Here is a 21,205-nt window from a genome sequence, read left to right on the forward strand (position 1 = left end):
GGGAGTCGGGTATTGGGGTTCTCGGTGGTCTGATGCCGGCATCCGGACGAGCGGGTAGGTAGTGCTGGAGTCTCCGATGTGTGTTGGGCTTTGCCTGGGGCTTGGTTTGTATGAGATTTGTTTAATTCCAGCATTGTATTGTTATCCTTGTTGATTGTCCTTTAACTTAGGAAATTCGTGAGTCTCCTTGTTCCTTGGTATTTCGTTGTATTGGTCGGCGCGGTCTTGAGAGGCTTGGTGATGATCTGGACCTGTTCCGTTGTTTGAAAGCGGCGCGGTTGAGGTGTCTGCGACGGTCTGCGTGTTTCCTTGGTATTAGGACAAGGCAGTTTGTATGCGTCATAGGTTTTACAAACAGATAGATGCTGGAAGACCTGAAGTCAAGGCAGTACTTAGAGGTTGGGAGGACTACCTCGTAATTTGGGAGTATAAACCTCACAGGCTGGCTTGGACGAAGTTGTCCTTCTGAGGAATAAGTCTCTTTACTGCGTCCAGGCCCAACAGCAACTCGGCCCTGAGTCCGCGGTGACCGGTTTTCATGCCATCGGATGTATGCGTGGCACCCTGAGACCAATTCAACGACATCGTTCTACGATCTCGCGGCTAGCATTTTCGCCTTGGCTGTAAGGATTTCATCGTCGGCCGTGACGAATATGACGCGCCGCGGGAGCGGACTATTCTAAGACGTGGTGTTGAATGAGTCATCTTGATGCGTTTCCTCCGTTGAGGTAGCGGCACTTCGAGATGATTGCTTTAGGTCGTAGATATTCCAGTGTAGATTGTGGATTTGTGTCTTGCATGAGATATCAGTCACGGAGATGTAGGTTAGGTAAGTGGGAGTGAGGTGGTAGTATGTTTCTCTTGTATGAACTCTTGTTCTCTTGAGTGTTGGGTAGTAGATTTACATTGTGTTCTGTGGAAAGTTATTTTTAGTGTGTTGTACGCTGCAAAACTTCTCTTTTTGTTCTTCTTTTCTATCACATTAGCCTAGTGAGGCGTATTCGTCTGACTTGTTATTCTCGCACCTCTGTTGGAATCTAATATTATTTGACGAACTAGGCCGGTTGATGACGGGGCCTGCTCCTGCAGACGTGCCGGTTCGAATAATATCGCATCGACTGCCCTTAGACGCTAAAGACCTCTCGTGTGGAGAACAGCTAGTTGACAGTATTATCATGAGTTTTAAGACTAATTGAAAGATTCAGTATAAGCATTTTTGGAGAACTATTGGGTATCAATGTGGGCTGGGCTTGGTTGGCGTCGTCAATAGGATATAAGTTGGTGTCATGCCGGCGGCAGGGTGGCGCTGTATACTTCGATTCAGAGGATGTGACTGCTAGGCTGGCATTCAAAAGGAGGAGCCGTTGATGAACTGGAGTGCTTCCTGCGGATTCAGCAAGCTGTAAAGGATCCCTACAATGTCTTTACGTCATGCGGGTCTACGTGAAAGTTCTTCGCGTTCAATATGCTACCAAAAAGCTCTCATCATCCCACTGTCGTTATCAAGTCTAGAAGATGTCCAGGTCAGGTTGGATTGTATACTGCAGTCGAACATGTTTCTATAGGTCTCATCGATCCGCTTCTTGTAACGACATAAAATAACTTTGAGTATTCGAACACAATTTTAGATACATTTCCAGGTTTTCAACAAATGCAATATACCACGCAATTACATGAAGCCACCCTTATTCGCTGGTCTATCTTACATGTCGCCATACTTACCAGTACACATTTGACGTTTGATATCCAGAATAGTTTCCTAATACGCTTTTAGGCTACCATGGCTCTACAGCAAAGGTTTGTCCTTCTCAAGACGACAGTTGAGCACCTTGAGGTTGAAGGACAAGGCTTTAAGAAAACGGGCCAGACTATCCTACTCCAGGCTGCCAACTGCCTTCAACAACAACCCTGCTCTTCAAGCAGTCATATGAAGCTTCCAAACAATTTCGCGCTGGCGTCTTCAGTAAGCAATTTTACATCACAAGAAGGTGCTCATCATTCTGCGGCCATTGATTTCCCATCTTCATATTCAAGGAAGCCTGAGCCTCAAAAAAGTAGCTTATCTAGGAGTAGGTGATCCAACTCAGGGCTTGTCTATCAAACACGAACCAATCCAAAACAAAACCGCCGGAAAGGAAACAAAAAGCGATCCAGGCCATAGATCTAAAAATCAGAGTCTCGGTTTCGCATCAGTCTACCGCCGGGCGTCGTCACCAAAGACCAAAGCCTCAACGCGGTGATGATGGCCGTGGCAGCCCACTGATGTCCCAGCTCGACCTGACTGTCGTCCAGAAACTCGATCTGGAACCGCCGCGTCCGCGCCAGCATGCCGTTGAACCTGGCGTAGGCGACCGCCCCATCCAGGACCTTCGGGTCCCGCGGGTAGCATTCCTCGCCCCGGATCAGCGCGAGCTGGTACGTGAAGTCGTCGCCGTAGAGGTCGCCGCTGCCGTCCACCTTCGTGCCCAGCCACGTGAACCACTGCCGTCTCTGGTGCCCGGGGCAGTCGGCGAACCAGTGGCCCCATCTCTCCTTCTTTGAGGAGTCCATGAAGAGCTTGGGGGGCCGGTGCCAGAACTCGTCCTGCCTGGCGACGCCCTCCGGGTCCGCGTCGGTGGGGCGGTTCGGGATGTAGAGGTTCGAGGCGATCTCGGTGCAGCCCTTCCAGAGATAGGTCTCGGCGGGGACCATGGCGAGCGCCGGGTCGGTCGGCCTGGTGCCGTTGTGGAGGACGATGCAGGCGTCGCCGTCGGCGGTCTTGTCGCTGCCGCTGGGGCTGTAGGACACGGCGAAGGAGACTCCGCGGTGCTTCCGGCTGTCGTCGCGGAGCTGCTGGGTGACGGTGCCTTTCGTCGGCGTGCTCCGATCGTGGCGCATGATCATCTTGGACGTGAACGGGACGTGAGGGGGGGAGGGGTCCATGGGGAATTTGAGCACGTCGGCGCTAACGGGCTGGGTCTTGGGATTGTGTGGTATGCATTTGAGTCTGCTGGGGGCGGCCTTCTTTTGAGATCCGACTTCTGAGTGATCGTCTGCCGCGGGTTTGTCGTTATTTTCTTTCCTGTCCCTGGTGGAAAGGGATTCGAAAAACTTGACTAGCATTTCGCGTGTTTCATCGAGCTCCTTCTTCATGATGAATTACTTGGAAATCGGGTGTTTTGAGTAATGTGTGTTTGATATTGGGGGCTTGGAAGGAGGTGGCTGCTGAAAGTGATTGCGTGTGGTGATGAGAGAAATATGGCAGAGGACGTAGATGAGTTATATACGATAGACTCGTGATCAGTTTTCGTTGAACACAGACCACCGCTCGTCTACTTCCGGAATTTCGAGTATGCAAGTTTGTTAGATTGAATGAATGGGAGGCTCGTTGTCACACTCGAGGGATACAGCATCGAGTAAATCAAAACACCCTTTTGAGCACAGATACCTCAGGCTTTCGGACCTCACGAGGAACAATGCGAGAAACGAACAAGAATAGAAACGCCTCGTCTTGTGTTTCGTTTACCTGCTAAAAGGGAGACTGCCGTATGGAAGGAACTTGTCATTTTTCACTCCCTGGTACGCATGCAGCAAGACGCTGCTTGCAAAAGCGAAGTTGATCGTGATAAAGTTGACACAAAGAAGTGAGGGCTCCTTTGATTTGATCGCATACTCGTGTTGGCTTGTCATCACGTTGAATTCGCACTTTTGAAGCTGCAAACAAGTTCCCGCAGTTTGCTGTCATATCAGTAGAGGTTTGATTCGACTGAGTGCTCTTTCTAAATCCATTGGTTTCCCAGATCAACTAGTATTTTCGGGGTAACTCTAGCTCAACTAACACACAACTAGCTCTCTTACCCTGACTACCTCCGTCTGAGAATCTTGAATCTCATCTGACGGTCCGGAAATCCGCTTCCCCGTAAAGCTAATGCAAGACTTAGCTGCCTTGTGACTTCAGAGCAGCGTCAGGTGGACGAGTGACCTCAAAAGACCAGTCGGATTATTTGAACGTACTTTATTTCAATATTCAGTGGTCAGGACTACGTAGGATTACATTATAAGATTCATGTAGTGGTGTGTTCCGTAAATACAGCGCTGACCTTTCCCCAAATTCCCCAAAATGTCTTCATGTCTCATGACATCGCATCCATACCGCTGTTTGAATATACTTGGTGTAGGAGTCACCCGAGACTCCAGTCTATGTGTTTCGCTTTCCTTCGGGATCCCCGTCAAGCAAGCGAACGCTAAAAATGCCGAAAAGAGTACCGTGCCATGCATACAAACCTATTCGAGCTCGGCTAGGGTCTACGAGGAGTGATCAAATGATCGTTCTAAACGTGAACCAACCGCCAACAAGCAGAGAACGCGCAGCAAAGTAAGAAACGCCGCCTAGGAGGAGGAGAGCGACATAGAAACCGGAGAGCGCAGTCCCGCCCATAGACTCGAGCATTTGCCCGCCAACGGGTACGGCGATCAAAAGAGAGAAGCTGGTAACAAAGTTCATGGTGCCTACGTTCAGACTCTTGTCAGCGGCTGTAATACATTGAGAGTGCGCCGTCCTCATGCGGTGGGTGTCAAACGTACCTAGATATCTCCCATAATCCTTGGGCTCACAGGTCTTTGATATACAAACTGTCCAGAGTGTCAGTACATGCCCCTTGTAGACTTTCAAGGTTAGAACCTACCTGGTGGAATGGATAGGAAGGCTCCTGAACCTATGCCCCACAACGCTGAAAAAGCGTAAAGAGCTCCGATATGCTTCGTTCCAAAAGGTACCAGAACTACGGAGGTGCAGGTCACGGTGAATAGGATCATGAAAAGTATTACGTTAAGGTGGCCGAAACGGTCTCCGGCAAGTCCGGACGTGATGCGACCGATGCAGGAGCATCCGTTGAGAACAGCGATGAGGGAAAACCCAGTGTCTGAAGGGAAGCCGGCAGCGATAGCAAAAGTAGGAAGAAGACCAGTGATGCCAAACAAGACAAACTCGAGGAGAAAGAGGGCCATGACCATGAAGTCGAACGGCGGCGACTTGAACGCTTGAAAGTTGAGAGCAGCTCCTCTGTTACCGATAGGGGCCGAGGATGACGACGCGGTCAGCCTCGGAAAGGGAAGGAAGCAGAGGACGCCTACTACCATGACGCCAAGGACCAGGAATCCGGCCGATCTCATCGCCCACTGCCAACCCAGGCGCGGCAGAAGAGAGCGGAACATCATCGAGAGAGTAACGCCGCCGAAAGACGATCCTGACAGGGCGATGCCCATCGCAAGGCCACGACGGCGGTGAAAAAGCTTCCCGATGACGGCCATGGCGACGGTCGATGTGATCGCGGCGCCGACACCACCCAAGATGCCCAGACATAGGATGAATTGCCAATACTCCTTGCACTCAGCTAGTAGGAAGAACATGGGGATGAGGATAGCCGCAGATATGGGAGCCAGGAACTTTGTACCATAGGCATCCATCAGAGGTCCTGTCTGGATGCCCAGGAGCATGGCTAGAGAGGTGAAGATACCGCTAATCCATCCGAGATCACGAGCAGAGTAATCACTGAGCTGGTTGAGCTGCAGGTATGACTGCAATGTTCCGACGGATTGCATGAGTCCTGATGGTCCATCAGTATGAGATTCGTAACGTTCACGGGGTAAGAGGGGAAGCGCTCACCGTATGTCGGGTACAGAAACATGAAAGACCCTACAACGCAAAGCCATGCTAGCGGGCTGGACTCGGGGTCTTCTTGACTAGACCGAGATCGAAGACTCGTCGGAGTGCCAAGTTCGAGCGCCTCGGGTGCCGGAGGCATCAACGGAGGGGCAGGTGAAATCCTTACTTGATCTTCTGAGTTGCCCATTTTTCGTACGAAGTGACGTTTGATGAGGTGGTCTTGCGGTGAAAAATCTGTTCAGGAACCCAGAAGTCCGTTATATATCATAACCGGTAGTCCGGCCGAGAACGGCTTGGGATAAGAGTCATATGTGCACCTACATTACGCTATCGTACCCTTGTGTCTCAAATCGCACACAAGATGTGGGGCAGCACACCTTGGGGTTGACACCCCGATGCACCCCAAGACCTAGGTCCGAAGCGTCTAGACTTGTCTGATAACTTTATCACAATCTTTGTTTGGTTGCTCCAAGTCCGATCGACGGAGATAGTTGGAGGAGGGTTGGGACCTGGATCGGAACGGCATCCGAATGGGGTAGGTTTCACAGGATATGAGCGGGGAACCCATGCCGCAAGGTGACAGATCACGACACGTGGGACCGGATAACCGGTAGACTGGACCGGAGAACCGGGTGGATATCAACGGCATGGCAGAGTTCAGGCTCGAATTGGGTTGACATGCATTGGACTATATGAACTTGCGTGCCGTTGGAATATTTACAGATAAGAAGCCTCCACCAAGAAACCAACGGTGAACTTGGAGTGGCGCAGGATGGCGGGCCACTGGATAGTGTCGTAGGACTATGGTATGTTAGACAGGAACTCAGGGCTTCCCGTAGGTGGAAAAGACTCACGTCGTTGGGGCTGTGGATGTAAGGGCTTGATGTGTCAATGGGCTCATCGCAGACGTAGGCGGCAGCTAGAGAGATCTGTCAGTATTACGTAGCATATGCCATATCCATAAGAATTAACTCACGGAATCCGTTGGATCGGGCACTGGCATGGTCGGAGCATCCGTATCCGCAGGTGTCGCTGGTGGGCGTGCTGCCGGTGTACTGGGTTGCGACAAGGCGGACGTAGGAAGTCAAAGAGGCATCGACGTAGTCGTTGTAAACGGAGACCTTGCCGGAAGGCGAGTAGCCGGCCATATCCTGGTTAACAACAGCAAGCACCTTCTTAGCAGCAGACTTGTAGTTGGCAAAGACGGCAGCCGATCCGAGAAGGCCGCCCTCCTCGCCGGCATAGAAGTGGAACTCCAGGGTGTTCTTGGGCTTAAAGCCAGCGTTTGCGAGGACGCGCAGGGCCTCGAGGATGACGACGACGCCGGAGCCGTTATCGTCGGCGCCAGGTCCGCGAGCAGTGGATGAGCCACCGGTGGAGTCGAAGTGGGCGCTGACAATCACTGGGAATGGTCAGCTTCATGATCTATAACGGGGACCTTTCATGTTCTACATACCGAGGTTCGTGCTGGTTCCCGGGATCTTGGCGATGATGGAGGGCTGGCTGAACGAGTGGGTGAACTGCGAGACCGTGATCGCCGAGTTGGCAGCAGCAATGGTCTTGACCTGGTTGAACAACCATGTCGCCGACTGCGTGCCGTAAGTCGAGCGGTAGTAGCGGTTGTAGAAGCTTTGTAAACGTCAGTTGCGGGAAACTTTGCACCGTCATTTGAGTAACCTACTCGGTCAACGTCTTGAGCCAAGACTGAGGTCCGGTGTTGGAAACCGAAGAGATCAAGGAGTTCGCCTCGGTGACGTGGGACAGAGTGGTGGGATACGTGACAGACTGTCTCGCGGCGATTTCGGCCTCGGGCGGGGTGGAGAGCGCGGTCAAGACCTCGGGGTCCTGTTTACTGTTAGGAACGACTCGATTTGTTAGCGATAGAAGACACTTACAGTGATATCAGTGATATCAATGAAGCCGATGTTCTTGTTGACGTAGTTCTCGATCTTCTGCTCGTCTGTGACCCAGGTACCGGGGTCGGTCTCGGACGTCTTGATCAGCCGGAGCGCAGGGTCAATCTGGATCTTGTCCGTAGCCGGGCTGGCCAAGGCAAGCCCAGAGGCTGCGAGGATGGCGAGGGCGGCGTTGAGATGCATTGTCTTGAGAACGAGGGAAGTTCGGTCCGATGGCAGGGGCAAAGGCGACGGGCGAAAAGAGCAACCCTCCAGAGCCAAGAGAGCGGGCGACGATGCTGCTTAAATGGAAACCGAAATCGCCTCGCCCGAAGCAAGACAGCATACCGTCATTGGCTTCGGGATGTGGAGGATCAGCCTGCAAGGCGGCAGGAGCCGGTTCCCCAATGAGGCATGTCGTTCAGTCACGGTCTCCTCCGTCCTAAGACGCAATATTGCTCCGCGAGGAGAAACAGGCAGTTCATTCGTATTGCCCTCGGAGCTATGGCTAGCATGCGGCAGGAGAATTAAGCTTATCATGATCGCCAAGACCAAGGGCTCTTAGTGAGCTGCCAAACCAAGCTAGTCCCGGCTGTTCGATGCAACCCTGGCCGGTAGTCCCACCGCATCGACTGGGAGACACAGGAAAGTCATTGGACATCGCCGGGGCCGTTGTGGTGCCCCTAATATCATTGAGCACGATTCTTCGCCTTGGCGAAGTTCAGTCCGGGAAGGCCGTTTGGTTTGCCAAGCGTTACTCTATTGCTCAGCGAATGCAGCTGAATTCCGTGCCATCGTGGAGTCGGAACACGGAGGAACTCGTTGTCCAAGGTCTGCAATAATCGTGCATACTCTCTCCCTACACAGGCGACTGCAACATTGCCTTCAGCAAGAGCACAGGTGTTTTGTTACGGATGGCAGTAAATACTTTCAATATCACAAGCCTTCAACTTATTTAGTCTCAGTAGAGACAACACCACCAAAGATCACCAAAACAAAACGATAGCTTAACGAATTGTGATTTTTTTGGCTTGAATCTTATCAAACATCTCGATAGACCTCAGAAAAAAAACCCAACAAGCAGCAAGTCGGGGGTTCTGCTCTGAAATCTGAGATTTATGACTGGCATTCTCAATCCAACATCGAAAAGCCCAGGTTGTCAGCAAAACGCCTCCAGCAAGACACCAGAACAACGGATCATATCTGCCGGGCACAGGTTACCTTTACACAAGCCAAATTTCATCCCATGCGAAGCCGTCCGCTTTCAAAGCCTCGCCTTCCATAAGGCCTTGTATCCAGCACTCGCCTACCAAGGAGTAAACACCTCGCTGGGGTAGCGGACGAAGCACGTAAGGCACTTTTGCACCTCGAATGATGCACACCTTGTCTCCTGGTTTCGATGTCCACGGCGCCCAGGCAAAGCGATCTTCGTCAGTACTGCTGAAGTACCTGAAGCGTGCTAGACTCTGCCACAGAGTGCTGATCTCCGCGATGCCCTCGCCCTCGGGATGCTCGTCCAACACGACTCCACCACTGATGTAAGCTTGAACATATCTGTCGGCTCTGGCCACAGTCTCGGGTGTTTCTCTACTCATATCAGGCTCCAACTCAAAGCTCAAGGCACGACAGAACCTCGCATATCTTTCATCGCTTAAAGACGAGGGAAGGTCGCACCCTGCAACTCTTGCGGCGAGAAGGAGCGCTTGTTGCTTGTCTCTAGCCATGGAGCAGTTCATCCATGTAGGCGCCATGTCTTGTAAGGTATCGACGACAGCGCCCGTGAGGAACAAACAAGGAAACTTATCGACGACTCGGAAGAATGGCCCGCTCGTGTGGTCTGCTCCAAAATCCGCCTCGAAATGATCGATGTGCAGAAGATTGTACGGGAGCCCACCTTCAATCCTGGGGGCAAGAGCCCAGGAAGGAGCCGGACAGGATGTTTCGGCGCCACCTCGCGCATATGAGAGTGCCGCCAGACGAGGGTATCTGCGCAGAGCCCATACGGCAAACTCGCGGAATGCCTCGCTGGATGGCAGGTCGTAGTTGGGTCTGAAGCCGTCGTACTCAGCCAGACTCAGAAGAGCGTAGATCCTGTCGCTCTCCACGGAGAACCCCTGGAACCACTCCGTGATTCTGAGAAGCTCGAGAGCCAAGGGGGTGACACTGAGCTCCCCGCGTGCTCTTGTCTCGTAGAGCCATTTCATTTCTCCTACGCAGTGAAAATTGGCGACCGCTCGAGCGTTGAACCTCTCCTGGTTCTGGTCGAACTCGTGAGACATCATAGAAATGAGGCCCTGGAATGTGTCGAAGCAAATGCCTCTGTGGCCGATCACCACCTCGGCCTTCTTGGCTTTGACGACCTCCTGAATGATCCAGATCCTATGGAACCATGACTTTTCGAAGAAAACGCTGAGAGTGTCGATAGCGTAGAGGATCCAGCCTCGGTAGTCCGCAGGATGAACGGCATCTGCGACGTATCGATGAAACGGAACTTCCAATCTCCAATCACTGGGAAGGAAGGAGTTGATCTCGTCCAAGAGATCGAACGCGCGCGCAGCGCGGCCATCGGCGTCGTCGCCCAGCCAAACGATCGTCTGCTCGGCCGTGGAGTAGATTTCGCCCATCATCTGGACCTGGTGGTTCTTCTCCGCGTTCCCGTTCGTGCCGTCTTGGTCTATGCAGATTGCATCGGCCCAGATTCGCCGGCTTTGGCTGCCGTGCCTGAGATGAAGAAGGGCTGCGAACAGGTTTTCTGTAACTTGAATGGTCCTCCCATCGCAGATCACTCGTCGTGGTTTGATTCCATCGCCCCAAACATACGAAAGTGCTTCATATTGGGGTAACTCCGAGAGTCGCACGTGCTCGAGCGTGCAAAAGACTTCTTCGTCAATTGAATATGATGTTGATGGGCGTAGAATCAGGACCCGGATCTCATCTTCATGTTCAAGAGGTCGGTATTGGTATAGCTCCATTGAAACCTTCATGTTCTTTCTCATCAGCGTCTTGTTGCCTAGTAGCTTCGTTGCAAGACGTCGTACGAACGACATGACGAAGCTCAGGAGAACACAGTACATAAAAGATAAAAGGCTCTGGATTTGAACTTTTCAAGGTTTCTGTTGTATGGGAAAAATGGCAGACAAGAGGTTGGTCTTCAGCTGAGGAAGACTAAGATTTAGTGTCGAGCGATGCGCATCACATGGTTGAGTTCGAATGCACAAGAGCTGCAGCCATCTCAGCCGCACTTAATAGACTTGAGCCAACATGGATGATCTATGACTAGATCGGCTTGGTTCCAATCACTTTTCAGGATGTTCTACCGCTTCACGCGCGCTCACGCGGCTTCTTCTCACAGATGTTGGTCAGCACTGCGTACGTAACTATGAGATGCCTTGCTACTTGAAAATTCTATTCGGCGACCTTGATACGTGGGCTGTAATAGACAAGCTTGAAGTGTGGTATCTGTGTGTGTTGTCGCTGTCAGCTCTCAATATCATCTCTGGGGCTGGGCTACCGCCTTGAGCTGTAGAGATGCGATGGCGAGGAGGAGACAGAATGAATGCTATGCGTAGCAGAATGATGGGATTAACTAGCCAGCTATGCAAAGTCCATCAGATTGATTTGATTTGATTCATTTCAATGACGAAGATCTCAGGAGTTTGGAACGAGTTATAGAAAATTGGCAAGCTTACACCAGTCTCCCTCGATACAAAAGGAAAGAGAGAAGAAAATCGGTCTTGATGACAGGAAAACCAGAAAAACAAAAACTTGCAGTGAAATATTTGAAAGCATCTCGACGAGCAAAGTAGTCGACCGTGCGTTCAATGTGTTAATCCTGCCATCTCATGCTTCTCAACCTTCCTCCAGTATCGGTTGGCGGACTTTTGACGAAGACTGCGACCCCACCTAATGACAGGAAAGATTGTCAAGTTATGCGAAAGACCGAGGAAAGCACCCAAGATAAACGCGTTCTGGTATCCAAGTTTGGTGACCCAGGGCGTGACACTATTCGCAGCATTAGTTGAAAACGATTCAGGATAAGCCACCGGCGAAGCTTACGCATAGCCAATACCAAAAGACATGGTGTTTCGAATGAAGATGACGGCCGCGAGTGTCTCGTTGCTCATGTCGCGATAACAATCCACTATGTAAGCAATGGACATCTGGGATCCGGCCGTTGTTGTGAAAGAAATGACGCCCATGGCAAAGACGATCGCGAACCAGTGGGCGTGATGATAAGCTCCAAGGCCATAGAGAATGCAGCCGAAGGGAATCAGCGCTAGCGACGGCACAAAAAGCCACAAGCGGTGTTCAGCCTCGAAGGTGCCCCCATTGCGACGCGCTTTCCAGAGCATGAAACGATCACCAAACAGACCGGTGAAACAAGCACTGCAAGACATCGTCAGTTTCTATAATCTCTTTCCAGTGTGGACAGCGGCAGATTCAGCGTACGCTAGAGTTGTGCCTATCAAAGGAGCAATAAACGTTAAACCGACGTCGTTTGAACCCATGTTGTAAGGGTTCTGGGAGAGAATCATCGACTCCGTGGCGTTCAAAACACTCAACCATATGATGTTGGAGCCATAGAGAAACCCGGCGTAGACGATGATCGAAAAAGAAAGCAGTTCAAAAGGAACTACCAGCAGGCGACCGACATAGTTCCTCTGCTTGAAACCGGCACTGCCTATGGGCTTCAGCTTGTCGAAATAGCTCTTCTTATGGATTGTTGAATCGAGGGTCGCTTGAGCCACATGACTGGTGGTCAGATCCAAGTTGGCGTCGGCTTTCTTTTCTTCGTCTTCTTGTGCTTTGGCTTCGTTGCCTCCGTCTTCAGGACGGCGCAGGTTCTGGGCGGTAATAACATGCCCGGCGCGGTCAAATTTGGTTTCTTCCATGCAGAAGAACAGCAGAACCAAGGCTATGGCGCAGAATATGGCGCACCAGTACTAAACGAAGACGTCAGCATTGTTTAAGGATACAAGAGCATCTTTTGCGCGACCTACAAAGACCCACTGGTAGCCCATGCCCTGGTTGATGAAACCCATGATCAGAGGCGCGATGCCGTTGCTGTAACCAAGAGCCAGAGCATACACTGCCATGTAAGTGCCGCGCTCATGAGTAAAGAACTAAGCCGAAGTCAGAAACACCATCGCTCTACAGCTTTGCATTCACTTACGATATCTGACACCGTCACTTCGGCGATTGATTCCATGGGAGCGCCGAAAAGACCCTGAAGCATCTTCGCTGCTATCCATTCGCCATTTGTTGAGATGTGAGGTTGCCATACCATTGTTCCCAAGGTACCCGCCAGTGTGATGAGATAGATAGGACGCTTTCCGTACTGCGTGGCAACGGCGGACCAGAACACGCATCCCCATCCAAGAAAAAGGAACTAAAAGAGAATTGGCGAGTGCTGATTAAAAGATGTTGGCATGAACTCACCATATAGCCTGTCCCGTAGTTCAGATCATTATAGCTGAGTCCAGTTGCCTGGGAAAGTGGTCCTAGGGTAGAGTAAAGAGCTGACGAGCAAATTCCAATAACAAGAACGTAGCTGAGCCACTCAAGTTAGCATTCGGTCTCGTAGAAACCTGAAAGGCGAGATTTACAAGGCCATGCAGAAAGCAGCTAGCTTTTTGCGACGGGGCGACCAGTTGAGGGGATCATCAGGATGCTTCGATGGCGCTGGCACCAGAACAACACCTCGAGTCGCTCCTGAGCCTTCAACATGCTTCCCAGAAATATGGCCGTCGGCATCAATTAGATGGATTGTACCAGGGGTCCTTTCGACCTCTCTAGTCTGTCGTGACGTATCCTCTGTTGAAGACGGCATCGGGAACAAAAGACTGGGACAAGAAAACGATGTATGGGACAACAGCAGCGGATGGAAAGATTTCCTAGTAAAGAGAATGTCTTGCAACGATCATTTGACGTGAGGATCAGGCCATACTTAGCAGATACAGGATTTTGATTGAAATATGTACTAAACGATGAGCTCCAATTCATTAAGCTTCTCAAGGAAGTTCCGGTCGCCCGACACTTGGGGGCCCCTTGGCAATGATAGGCAGGATATCTCTGTGTCTGGAGAAAAGAATGACATCGTTGATAAAGTTTCCTACGTATCTCACGTGTCTTGAAGTGAAAGCGATCAACTTGACGACAGGGATGTTTAGGAAGCTCGATCGTGGCGTCTCTCGTTCTGCCAGGTTCTTGTGATTCGCGGACTAGGGCCTACTCACCATATATGCCTTTGACATCACCAAAGCTCTCAGATTCCACTACTCACCTTTTGGTGGTCGGTGGCCGCTCGTAGGATGAACGTTTCCGATAAAACATAGGGGAAAGGCTTATTATTTGGTCACTTGATCACTCGATGCACAGTAGTTCATGCCCCTGCATGATGTGCGAAGCTACCCCCTCATAACTCCCAAGAGATAAGGATTCCAACCCAGTCAGCCCAGTAAAACAACTTCTCCAATTTCGGGAACTCTGCAAGCAACCTACCTCGTTTCTGAATCTCCTAATCAAGCCTAACGCCATCCGCATGACGATGCGGGGAGCTATCATTGGTGTGTTCCGAGCATGGCGATTCTAACATGAGCCGCCCTTTCTCCTATCTGGGAGATGTGAGAGTGCAGAGTTCACATACCGCCCAGCGCATCATCAATATCACTCTCCTTGATCCAAGATTCCGCTCGTCCGATTGACCCTTGCACATGAGAAGTTACCCGTGATCCATATATCAAATGGAAAGCCATTGCTTCATGTCTTGAGTCATTGATCCATTCTGAACTTGGGCAGAATCGAAGACTACATCATTACCTATTTGCTCATTTCACATTCTCACTCATTACAGTCGCAATCCAGGTTACGAAACAACATGGAGAAGTATTCAGTTCGTCCTGATCTCAAAGTATCCGAGGACGAGATCACTGGCTACGTTGAGCCATGGGTTGTCTCTCCAGGCGAACGAGCCAGCGTCAAAGTAAGTTCATTATCCTTCCAAAAATTTCATATGACACTTCCCGCATGTTTCTCAGTCCTGACATGATTACTAGATTTCGTCCACGAAGCCTAACATCAAATATCAACTCGTTCGTCTGCTGCAAGGGCTTGACATGCCAGATGCCCCTGCACCTGAAAAAGAGGTCATCAAGGATGGACCGACTGGAACACTCAATGGACGGTTCCAATGCGCTCATCCTGGCTCTTATGGTATTGTCAAGGCTTGGGAGCGTGGACCAATCCTAGCAAATGCTGAAGGGTTGACGGTCGAATTCTACACCCAGCCATGGCTGTTGGATTGCAAGTACCCGCAAGCTCTACTCTCGACCCTTGATACAAAGAAAAACGCCGGCTTGGCGGTTCTCTTGGGCGTAGAGAACGATCTGATACTATGGATCGGCACTGGCACAAGGGTCGAGACCGTCCGCGTAGCCTTCGAACCTCACCGTGAGCGCTGGTTTCATACCACCCTCACTGTGAGTGGGAAACGGGTGTCCGCCGAGATCAAGCATGTTCCCCATCAAAATGAGGCCGTCCCAAGCCCAACAAGCTTTTCAACAACCTTGAGTCGCTCACCTGCGCTTGAGTCCGGGAGCCCTCTGCTCTTCGCGGCCACATATGCCGCGAACCCCACAAGCAGTCACGATAAACCGATCCATTTCTTCAGCGGTCGGCTGGATTCACCGCGGTTCACTGCGTTAGGCCGCGTTGACTGGCCGGTCGCGACTTACGACTTCTCCATTGGCATCGACACAGACGAAATCTTCGACAAATCCGGCTCGGGCCTGGATGGAATCCTTATCAACGCTCCCACTAGAGCTGTCCGCGGCCATGACTGGGATACAAGGCTAATCGGCAAGAGCTGGAAGGAAGCTTCATACGGCTATGGTGCCATACATTTCCATGAAGATGACTTGGACGATGCACGCTGGGACGAGGATTTCAACTTTGAAGTCCCAGAACACCTACGCTCTGGTGCCTACGCCATAGAGGTGACTGATGTGGAGTCCAACCTCAAGGATTCCATCGTCTTCTTTGTGCGACCCAAGCAAGTCAGGCCCCAGGCCAGACTCTGCTTCATTTTCTCAACCATGACATATCTGGCATATGCCAACGAGCACATGTTTGATGAGACCAAGTCGACACACATCTCTTTCCCTGAAGGTGTCCAGCTGGTGGCGTCTGAGAACTACCACAAGATGGTGCGTCGCACTGATCTGGGTCTTGCCATATATGACCTGCACAGCGACGGCCACGGCGTCGTCTATTCCACCTCGAAGCGACCGATTCTGAACATGCGTCCAGACTACATTCACTGGGGCTTTCAAAGACCCCGTGAGTTCTCTGAAGATCTTCTCATGGTTGGTTTCCTGGAGAAGTTGTTTGGTGATGGCTATGACATCCTTACCGACCATGATCTACACCTTCGTGGCGCTGCAGCCCTCGCGACCTACGATATTGTGATCACTGGCTGCCACCCCGAGTACCCTTCCTATCAAACTCTAGACGCCTACGAGAAGTTCACTCAGATGGGCGGCTCAATCATGTATACTGGTGGTAACGGCTTCTACTGGAAGTCTGTCACGGATCCGAAGCGACCCCACAGGATGGAAGTCCGTCGTGCAGATGTCGGGGCGCGCACTCACGAGAATCCCAGCGGAGAGCGAGTCCATTCGATTGACGGCACTTTGGGCGGTCTATGGCGCTCATTAGGTCGGCCCCCGAACGTGCTGTTTGGCGTTGGATCTTGTGCTTCTGGCAAAGGCCCGGGGCAACCGTTCATACCCAACCAGGACGCCCTCAAAGATCCATCTCTGGCATGGGTCTGGAAGGGTTTCAGCGACGAAGCCAAGAAGGTGTTCGGGACCACGGGTCTACACGGATGCGCCTCGGGCGATGAGCTGGATCGATACGATGTGGGAATCGGGTCCCCCAAAGACGCCGTCATTCTTGCCACGAGCTCGCGTCACAACGAGCAATTCATGCTCTTTAACGAGGAGCTGATTTTTCCTATGATCGGCACGCTGGGTCATACCTCTTCTCTCGTGCGCAGCGATATCATCTACTACCAGACCAGGAACTTGGGCAATGTGTTTAGTGTGGGCAGTATCAACTGGAACAACTCAATGGCCTTTAACTCGTACCAGAACGACGTGGCTAGAATCACGGAAAACGTGATGCGCGAGTTCTTGGCGCGGGCAGAGGCAGTTCGGGCCGTGGAAAGAGTTTGATGATCGATGTAGACCGAACGAACATGTATATATATATGTTCAAGGCATTGTCAGATCGAGGAGACATTATTAGATGGTTTATTACTAAAATCAGAGCGTCTCCCATACAAACGTATCCTAATTGCATGATCTCATTTTCGACCAACCCAATCAATGGATCAGGGAGAAAAACACGTGCAAAGGACTGTCAGAGACTAATACATATCTTTGAACAACAAGCTAATGAGACAGGGGATCTCTAACTGCTTGGAGCTTGAAGAAGGGTGATGGCAACGTTAGTTGGTTGAAAGGTACGAGGCATCAGTCAACCACTCGACGTCAAGCTTCCAGAGCAACTCACGCACATGCCCTGGCCGATTTGTTCACTCAACGTTTCCAGCACATAAGTCTTCGCATAGAAACCATGAGATCTCATGTCTTACATGCTTAGTCAAGACAACAATCACTGCAGGCGGTGAGTCTTGTGTGTATCTGAGTTGGACAGACCGAGTTTTGCAGCATACCAATGATCGTGCTGCAGATGGCGAAGCCGACGTTGCGTTCACGGGACTAAGCAATTGCTGCTATTAATAGAAGATTGGACAGCTTCGAACTCCAGCCAGCTACCTAATCGTGAGTTCTTCGTTTGTTTGATCACAGAAGAAGCAGCCAAGTGGCGGTCTCGAATCACCTTCTTCTCGATCCCGATGATCACCAAGTCGGTTTGTAGAACGAAGGTAACTAGACTGCCAACCTGGCATGTGATGCTTCACCTCTCACTTTTGAACCTATCGCCTGCGTTTCTATGGAGTCAGGAGTTTCCACAGGAGCACTGTTGTCGTGGCAGTGTCCACCGTCGCCGCCGACGATCTCCCTTCTCTCCTTTCGTCTCCTGTCAATCGTTATCCTCATGCTGTGTTCCCCTCCTTTGATCTTCAACTTTCCCACAAGAGCCCCTCATATTGCCGCTCACGCATCTACTCTGGTGGGTATCGCGATCTCGTCTACATCTTGATTTAATGTAGCAATGTAAGTCGATTTCCCAAACACAGCCCCCATCGTGAGTACTCCTCATAAGCCGAACATCAGCATTGGAATTCTTGGACACGCACACGAGAAAAAAACAAGAAGATACAAGCTTCCAAACCAATTTAGAAACATCATCGTCACCACGGTAATGTAGCATTCACCTCCTTTCCACCAAAGCCCTTTGACCATATCCACGCGGGAGAATGTTCGATGGGGCCGCCGAAATGAGAAATTCCCCGAGCAGATCCACTGCCAGGTCTTTGACCCCGTCCGCCGCGTCCTGCGAAAAAAAAACACCACCGCCGGGGCATCGTGAACAAGCCTTACCGCCACCAAGGGAGGCAAAAAAGGGCGCCACCATCCATGTCCCGTTGGGCCGCAATGAAGAGATTACCAAGTGTCGAATCTGTAGGCGTCACGGGCATGGGGGGGGCGTGTAAGTGTTTGCGGCTCTGGCCTGTCGTTCATCAAACATGTCATCTGCCCCTCGCTCCTCACCAGCATGACCTGTCACATTTTTCTTCTTGCCCTCGTCCACGGCTGCCTTTGTCTGAGAAAACCTTGATGTGAGGATTTCACGATGGCTTCATTTGAGCCACCCATGATACCACGGGAGCGGTGTGCCCTACCCGAGAGGACGGCCTGGCGCAAACACCAAGGGAAAATGAAATGAGAGAGGGTCGGTCATGACACAGCCCCCCAAGCACGGCCAAGAGACGCGATGTGGTATCAGCACACCACACTCCTTCGCCCTTGTGCGTCTTCGAGGGAGAGAGAAAAAAAAGGGAGTGAAGGGAGTTCAGAAAAAAGAGCCAAAAAAAAGAACAAAGCATAATGTTCCTGGATATCAATCGTGTGGATCCCCCGCCGGCCGGCATGGCGGCGAGCTGCCCGCGGCGTGGGGGTCCGGTTGCATCTGAGAGGGCCATCACGGTGATAGATGCCGGCCCACGTGTCATGGATGGACAAGCATAACCGCCGACCCTTGCCACAGCGCGCGAGAGTCTTGATCCGGGCTCTGCATTCGTCTTGCATGCATCGCGACAGTGAGTCCCGGATGTCGGGCTCGAGAGACTGGCTGGGCCAGAGGCGGCGGCGTGGCGTAGGAAGCTGAGGAAGCTTTCCAGGTCTGAGGCGCGAGGTCGACGCGCGTCGAGGAAAACTCGTCAGGATTTTACATGTGATTTGCTGGCGGTGGTGTTTCCCATAATGCAGTGTCGAATGCTCATGATAGTGTGCCGTGGAAATTTGTCAGTATCACGAGTCAACGCCCTCTGCAAAAACGTCCTCAACAACCAACAGGGCCGTAAACATGATCCTCACTGTCACCGAGCCAACATCTGTCAACCTCGTGCTCGTATCTCATCAAACCGCGTCACGCCCTCAAACAGCCCCCAAAAGTCCAAACCTTCGCCCAGCGCAGCGCTCGTTTCATGATAAACTTTTCGGGTAAGTCGTCCAAAGGCCCGATGACAAGTCAGGGGGGCAGGCTTCGAAAAAAACGCGCAGAAAAAGCTTAGCGGACGCATCCGCTTCGTTGGGTTGCAAGAAATCGTCGGAATCCTCCCGTCATGCATGGGATCGGGCAGAAAACAAGAGCAAGAAACAACAGACTCAGAGCGGAGGTGATTCTAGACCGGCTGCGACTTCCGTCGCCGGCCAACGGAAGAACCGCAGCGTGGCCCCGATACCGCCTCTGTTTCGTCGGCCGTGACAGGATGAGCTTGAGGCTGGCCGATCAGATGAAAGTCTCATCTTATTTTTGGAGATGTTTTTTTCCCTCTCGCTTCGTTTTTGTCCTTTCTCTTGCTTGTGCGGGACCCGTCTTTCAGATAAGGTAAGATTTGGAAGTGTTCCACCGTCCAGGGAGCTCTTCGTCCCGAAGCAGAGATGAAAAAAAGTCCTTCTAGATGCCCCTGTAGATATCCCATGCGCACATCATGCCCAGGCCCTTGATAGGAGCTGCGCAGGGTGTGTCGAAGGGTGTGGTTCACCTTTTGTGTGATATGTGGACCAGGATTGGGCCGGAACGACTCGGGGGACCTAGTTAGTCTACGTACGGACTATCGCCGGAGGTGATTGAAGTGCGGATTTCACGATCATGAGGACGAACAGAGAAAAATTTCAACAATCGGAGTCAGATTTGAAATTTCAAATCTCACCAACTCGACAAAGAGGCAGTTGGAAGCCCTTCGGATCCGCCCGCGGTGTCACCCCTTGGCGGATGGAACCTCCAGCTGCAGAGCTGCCACAATCTCCATTCCTGCTCGGCTCTCCGTACCGAATCCAGCTTAATGGGATTTTGTGAGGGCGGAGAGGGGGAAAAAAGGATGCGGAGGGGCGAGATGTCGCAGGGAATTGATGGGCTGAGAAGTTTAGAAAGTGGTGAATTTCCATTGTGAGAAGACTCCCACCTTCCCGCATCGTGACTTGAGAAAATGGACGAGGAGCAAAACTATGGAGCTTCGAGGCTCGGGACTTCCGCTTTGGGTATACCGAGGGGAGGGGTCAAAGTGTAGACGGGGCTCGGGAGGGACGAGGGCGAGGGGCACTCAGTTTTGGTTATCACGCGGAGGAGCGAGACACAAGCTGGAACGGTCGATAAGTCCACTCCTCGGTGGAGAGTTGTTCTCTGGAGCACGATTGAGGATCTCACGGAACGTTTGGCATCAGCTTTTGGTCGCGGACTTGGGGAGAAAGAGGGACCACTTCTGTGCGGCTGCTCTGCGGTCTAGAACCCGACAAACCGACTATGCAGCAACAGTTCGAAACTGTTTTGGAGGGAGGGAGGATCCCGGTGGAGGTGCGAGTGATTCGTGATGGGTGTGCGGTCGGTGGTTGGCCACTGGCCCATCAGTGAACTGTCCGGCTCCGGCGTCCCGGGCGGCACGGGAGTGACGGACTCGACGATGTTTGAATGAGATTGGCAATCTAGCGTTGGTGCGGCGTGATTGACGGACGCTCGTCGCACCGACGCGGTGGGAGGCCGCATCAGATGCTCGTGCGGTGGATAAGGGGAAGTGTACACAGCTCGTCCGTCCCGTCAGTTGGTTGTGGACGGACGCGCCGTCACAGCCTCGCTCAGGATAGAAACGAGAATACGGGCGTTACGCGGCCGTTGGTGAAAGGTATGATAGAGTGGTAAAAGTGGTCCGGTGTCGACGGGACAGCGAGGCCAAGACGACGATCGGATCAGTGGACGGCGGTGACATCGACGGGCGACGGGCGACGGCCAGCAGGTTCCCGGCATCCCGCTGGAGTGAGTTCCGGCACTCTGCAGCGTAGGGAGATGGTATTCATGGGGGCTGAACTCAGTGTGGGATCACGATTTCCAAGGTTTGTGTTTGATGCGTTCATGTGATAGTGGGGGTCGCCGTGTCTCCTTGTCTGCGTGTTACGTCGTTGAGCATGTTCGAGGACGTTCG

General features: G+C 51.9%; 6 protein-coding genes across 6 annotated transcripts; 1 reads left to right on the forward strand and 5 right to left on the reverse strand.

Moving 5' to 3' along the window:
- Nucleotides 1–2,163: 2,163 nt before the first annotated feature.
- On the reverse strand, nt 2,164–3,132 carry CkaCkLH20_12752 (uncharacterized protein; the record flags this gene model as incomplete). Its single annotated transcript, XM_038895464.1, has 1 exon — nt 2,164–3,132. The coding sequence occupies one exon, from the start codon at nt 3,130–3,132 to the stop codon at nt 2,164–2,166; it is 969 nt and encodes a 322-aa protein (XP_038739170.1).
- Nucleotides 3,133–4,297: 1,165 nt separating this feature from the next.
- Nucleotides 4,298–5,831, reverse strand: CkaCkLH20_12753 (uncharacterized protein; the record flags this gene model as incomplete). The annotated part of the gene is made up of 4 exons (XM_038895465.1): nt 4,298–4,512; nt 4,564–4,611; nt 4,665–5,585; nt 5,645–5,831. 4 exons carry the CDS (start codon nt 5,829–5,831, stop codon nt 4,298–4,300), a joined length of 1,371 nt encoding a protein of 456 aa, XP_038739171.1.
- Nucleotides 5,832–6,361: 530 nt separating this feature from the next.
- CkaCkLH20_12754 (peptidase family M28) lies at nt 6,362–7,743 on the reverse strand (the record flags this gene model as incomplete). Its single annotated transcript, XM_038895466.1, has 6 exons — nt 6,362–6,445; nt 6,499–6,563; nt 6,621–7,046; nt 7,101–7,273; nt 7,326–7,489; nt 7,540–7,743. The coding sequence occupies 6 exons, from the start codon at nt 7,741–7,743 to the stop codon at nt 6,362–6,364; spliced, it is 1,116 nt and encodes a 371-aa protein (XP_038739172.1).
- A 1,019-nt stretch (nt 7,744–8,762) lies between these two features.
- Nucleotides 8,763–10,286, reverse strand: CkaCkLH20_12755 (uncharacterized protein; the record flags this gene model as incomplete). Its single annotated transcript, XM_038895467.1, has 1 exon — nt 8,763–10,286. The coding sequence occupies one exon, from the start codon at nt 10,284–10,286 to the stop codon at nt 8,763–8,765; it is 1,524 nt and encodes a 507-aa protein (XP_038739173.1).
- Nucleotides 10,287–11,357: 1,071 nt separating this feature from the next.
- CkaCkLH20_12756 (uncharacterized protein) lies at nt 11,358–13,369 on the reverse strand (the record flags this gene model as incomplete). The annotated part of the gene is made up of 7 exons (XM_038895468.1): nt 11,358–11,541; nt 11,596–11,925; nt 11,989–12,482; nt 12,540–12,662; nt 12,713–12,928; nt 12,979–13,090; nt 13,146–13,369. 7 exons carry the CDS (start codon nt 13,367–13,369, stop codon nt 11,358–11,360), a joined length of 1,683 nt encoding a protein of 560 aa, XP_038739174.1.
- Nucleotides 13,370–14,416: 1,047 nt separating this feature from the next.
- CkaCkLH20_12757 (uncharacterized protein) lies at nt 14,417–16,772 on the forward strand (the record flags this gene model as incomplete). The annotated part of the gene is made up of 3 exons (XM_038895469.1): nt 14,417–14,521; nt 14,595–15,017; nt 15,129–16,772. 3 exons carry the CDS (start codon nt 14,417–14,419, stop codon nt 16,770–16,772), a joined length of 2,172 nt encoding a protein of 723 aa, XP_038739175.1.
- Between the last annotated feature and the right edge of the window lie 4,433 nt (nt 16,773–21,205).

This window comes from Colletotrichum karsti (genome assembly GCF_011947395.1).
Source record: "Colletotrichum karsti strain CkLH20 chromosome Unknown Scaffold65, whole genome shotgun sequence".
Lineage (NCBI taxonomy): Eukaryota > Fungi > Ascomycota > Sordariomycetes > Glomerellales > Glomerellaceae > Colletotrichum > Colletotrichum karsti.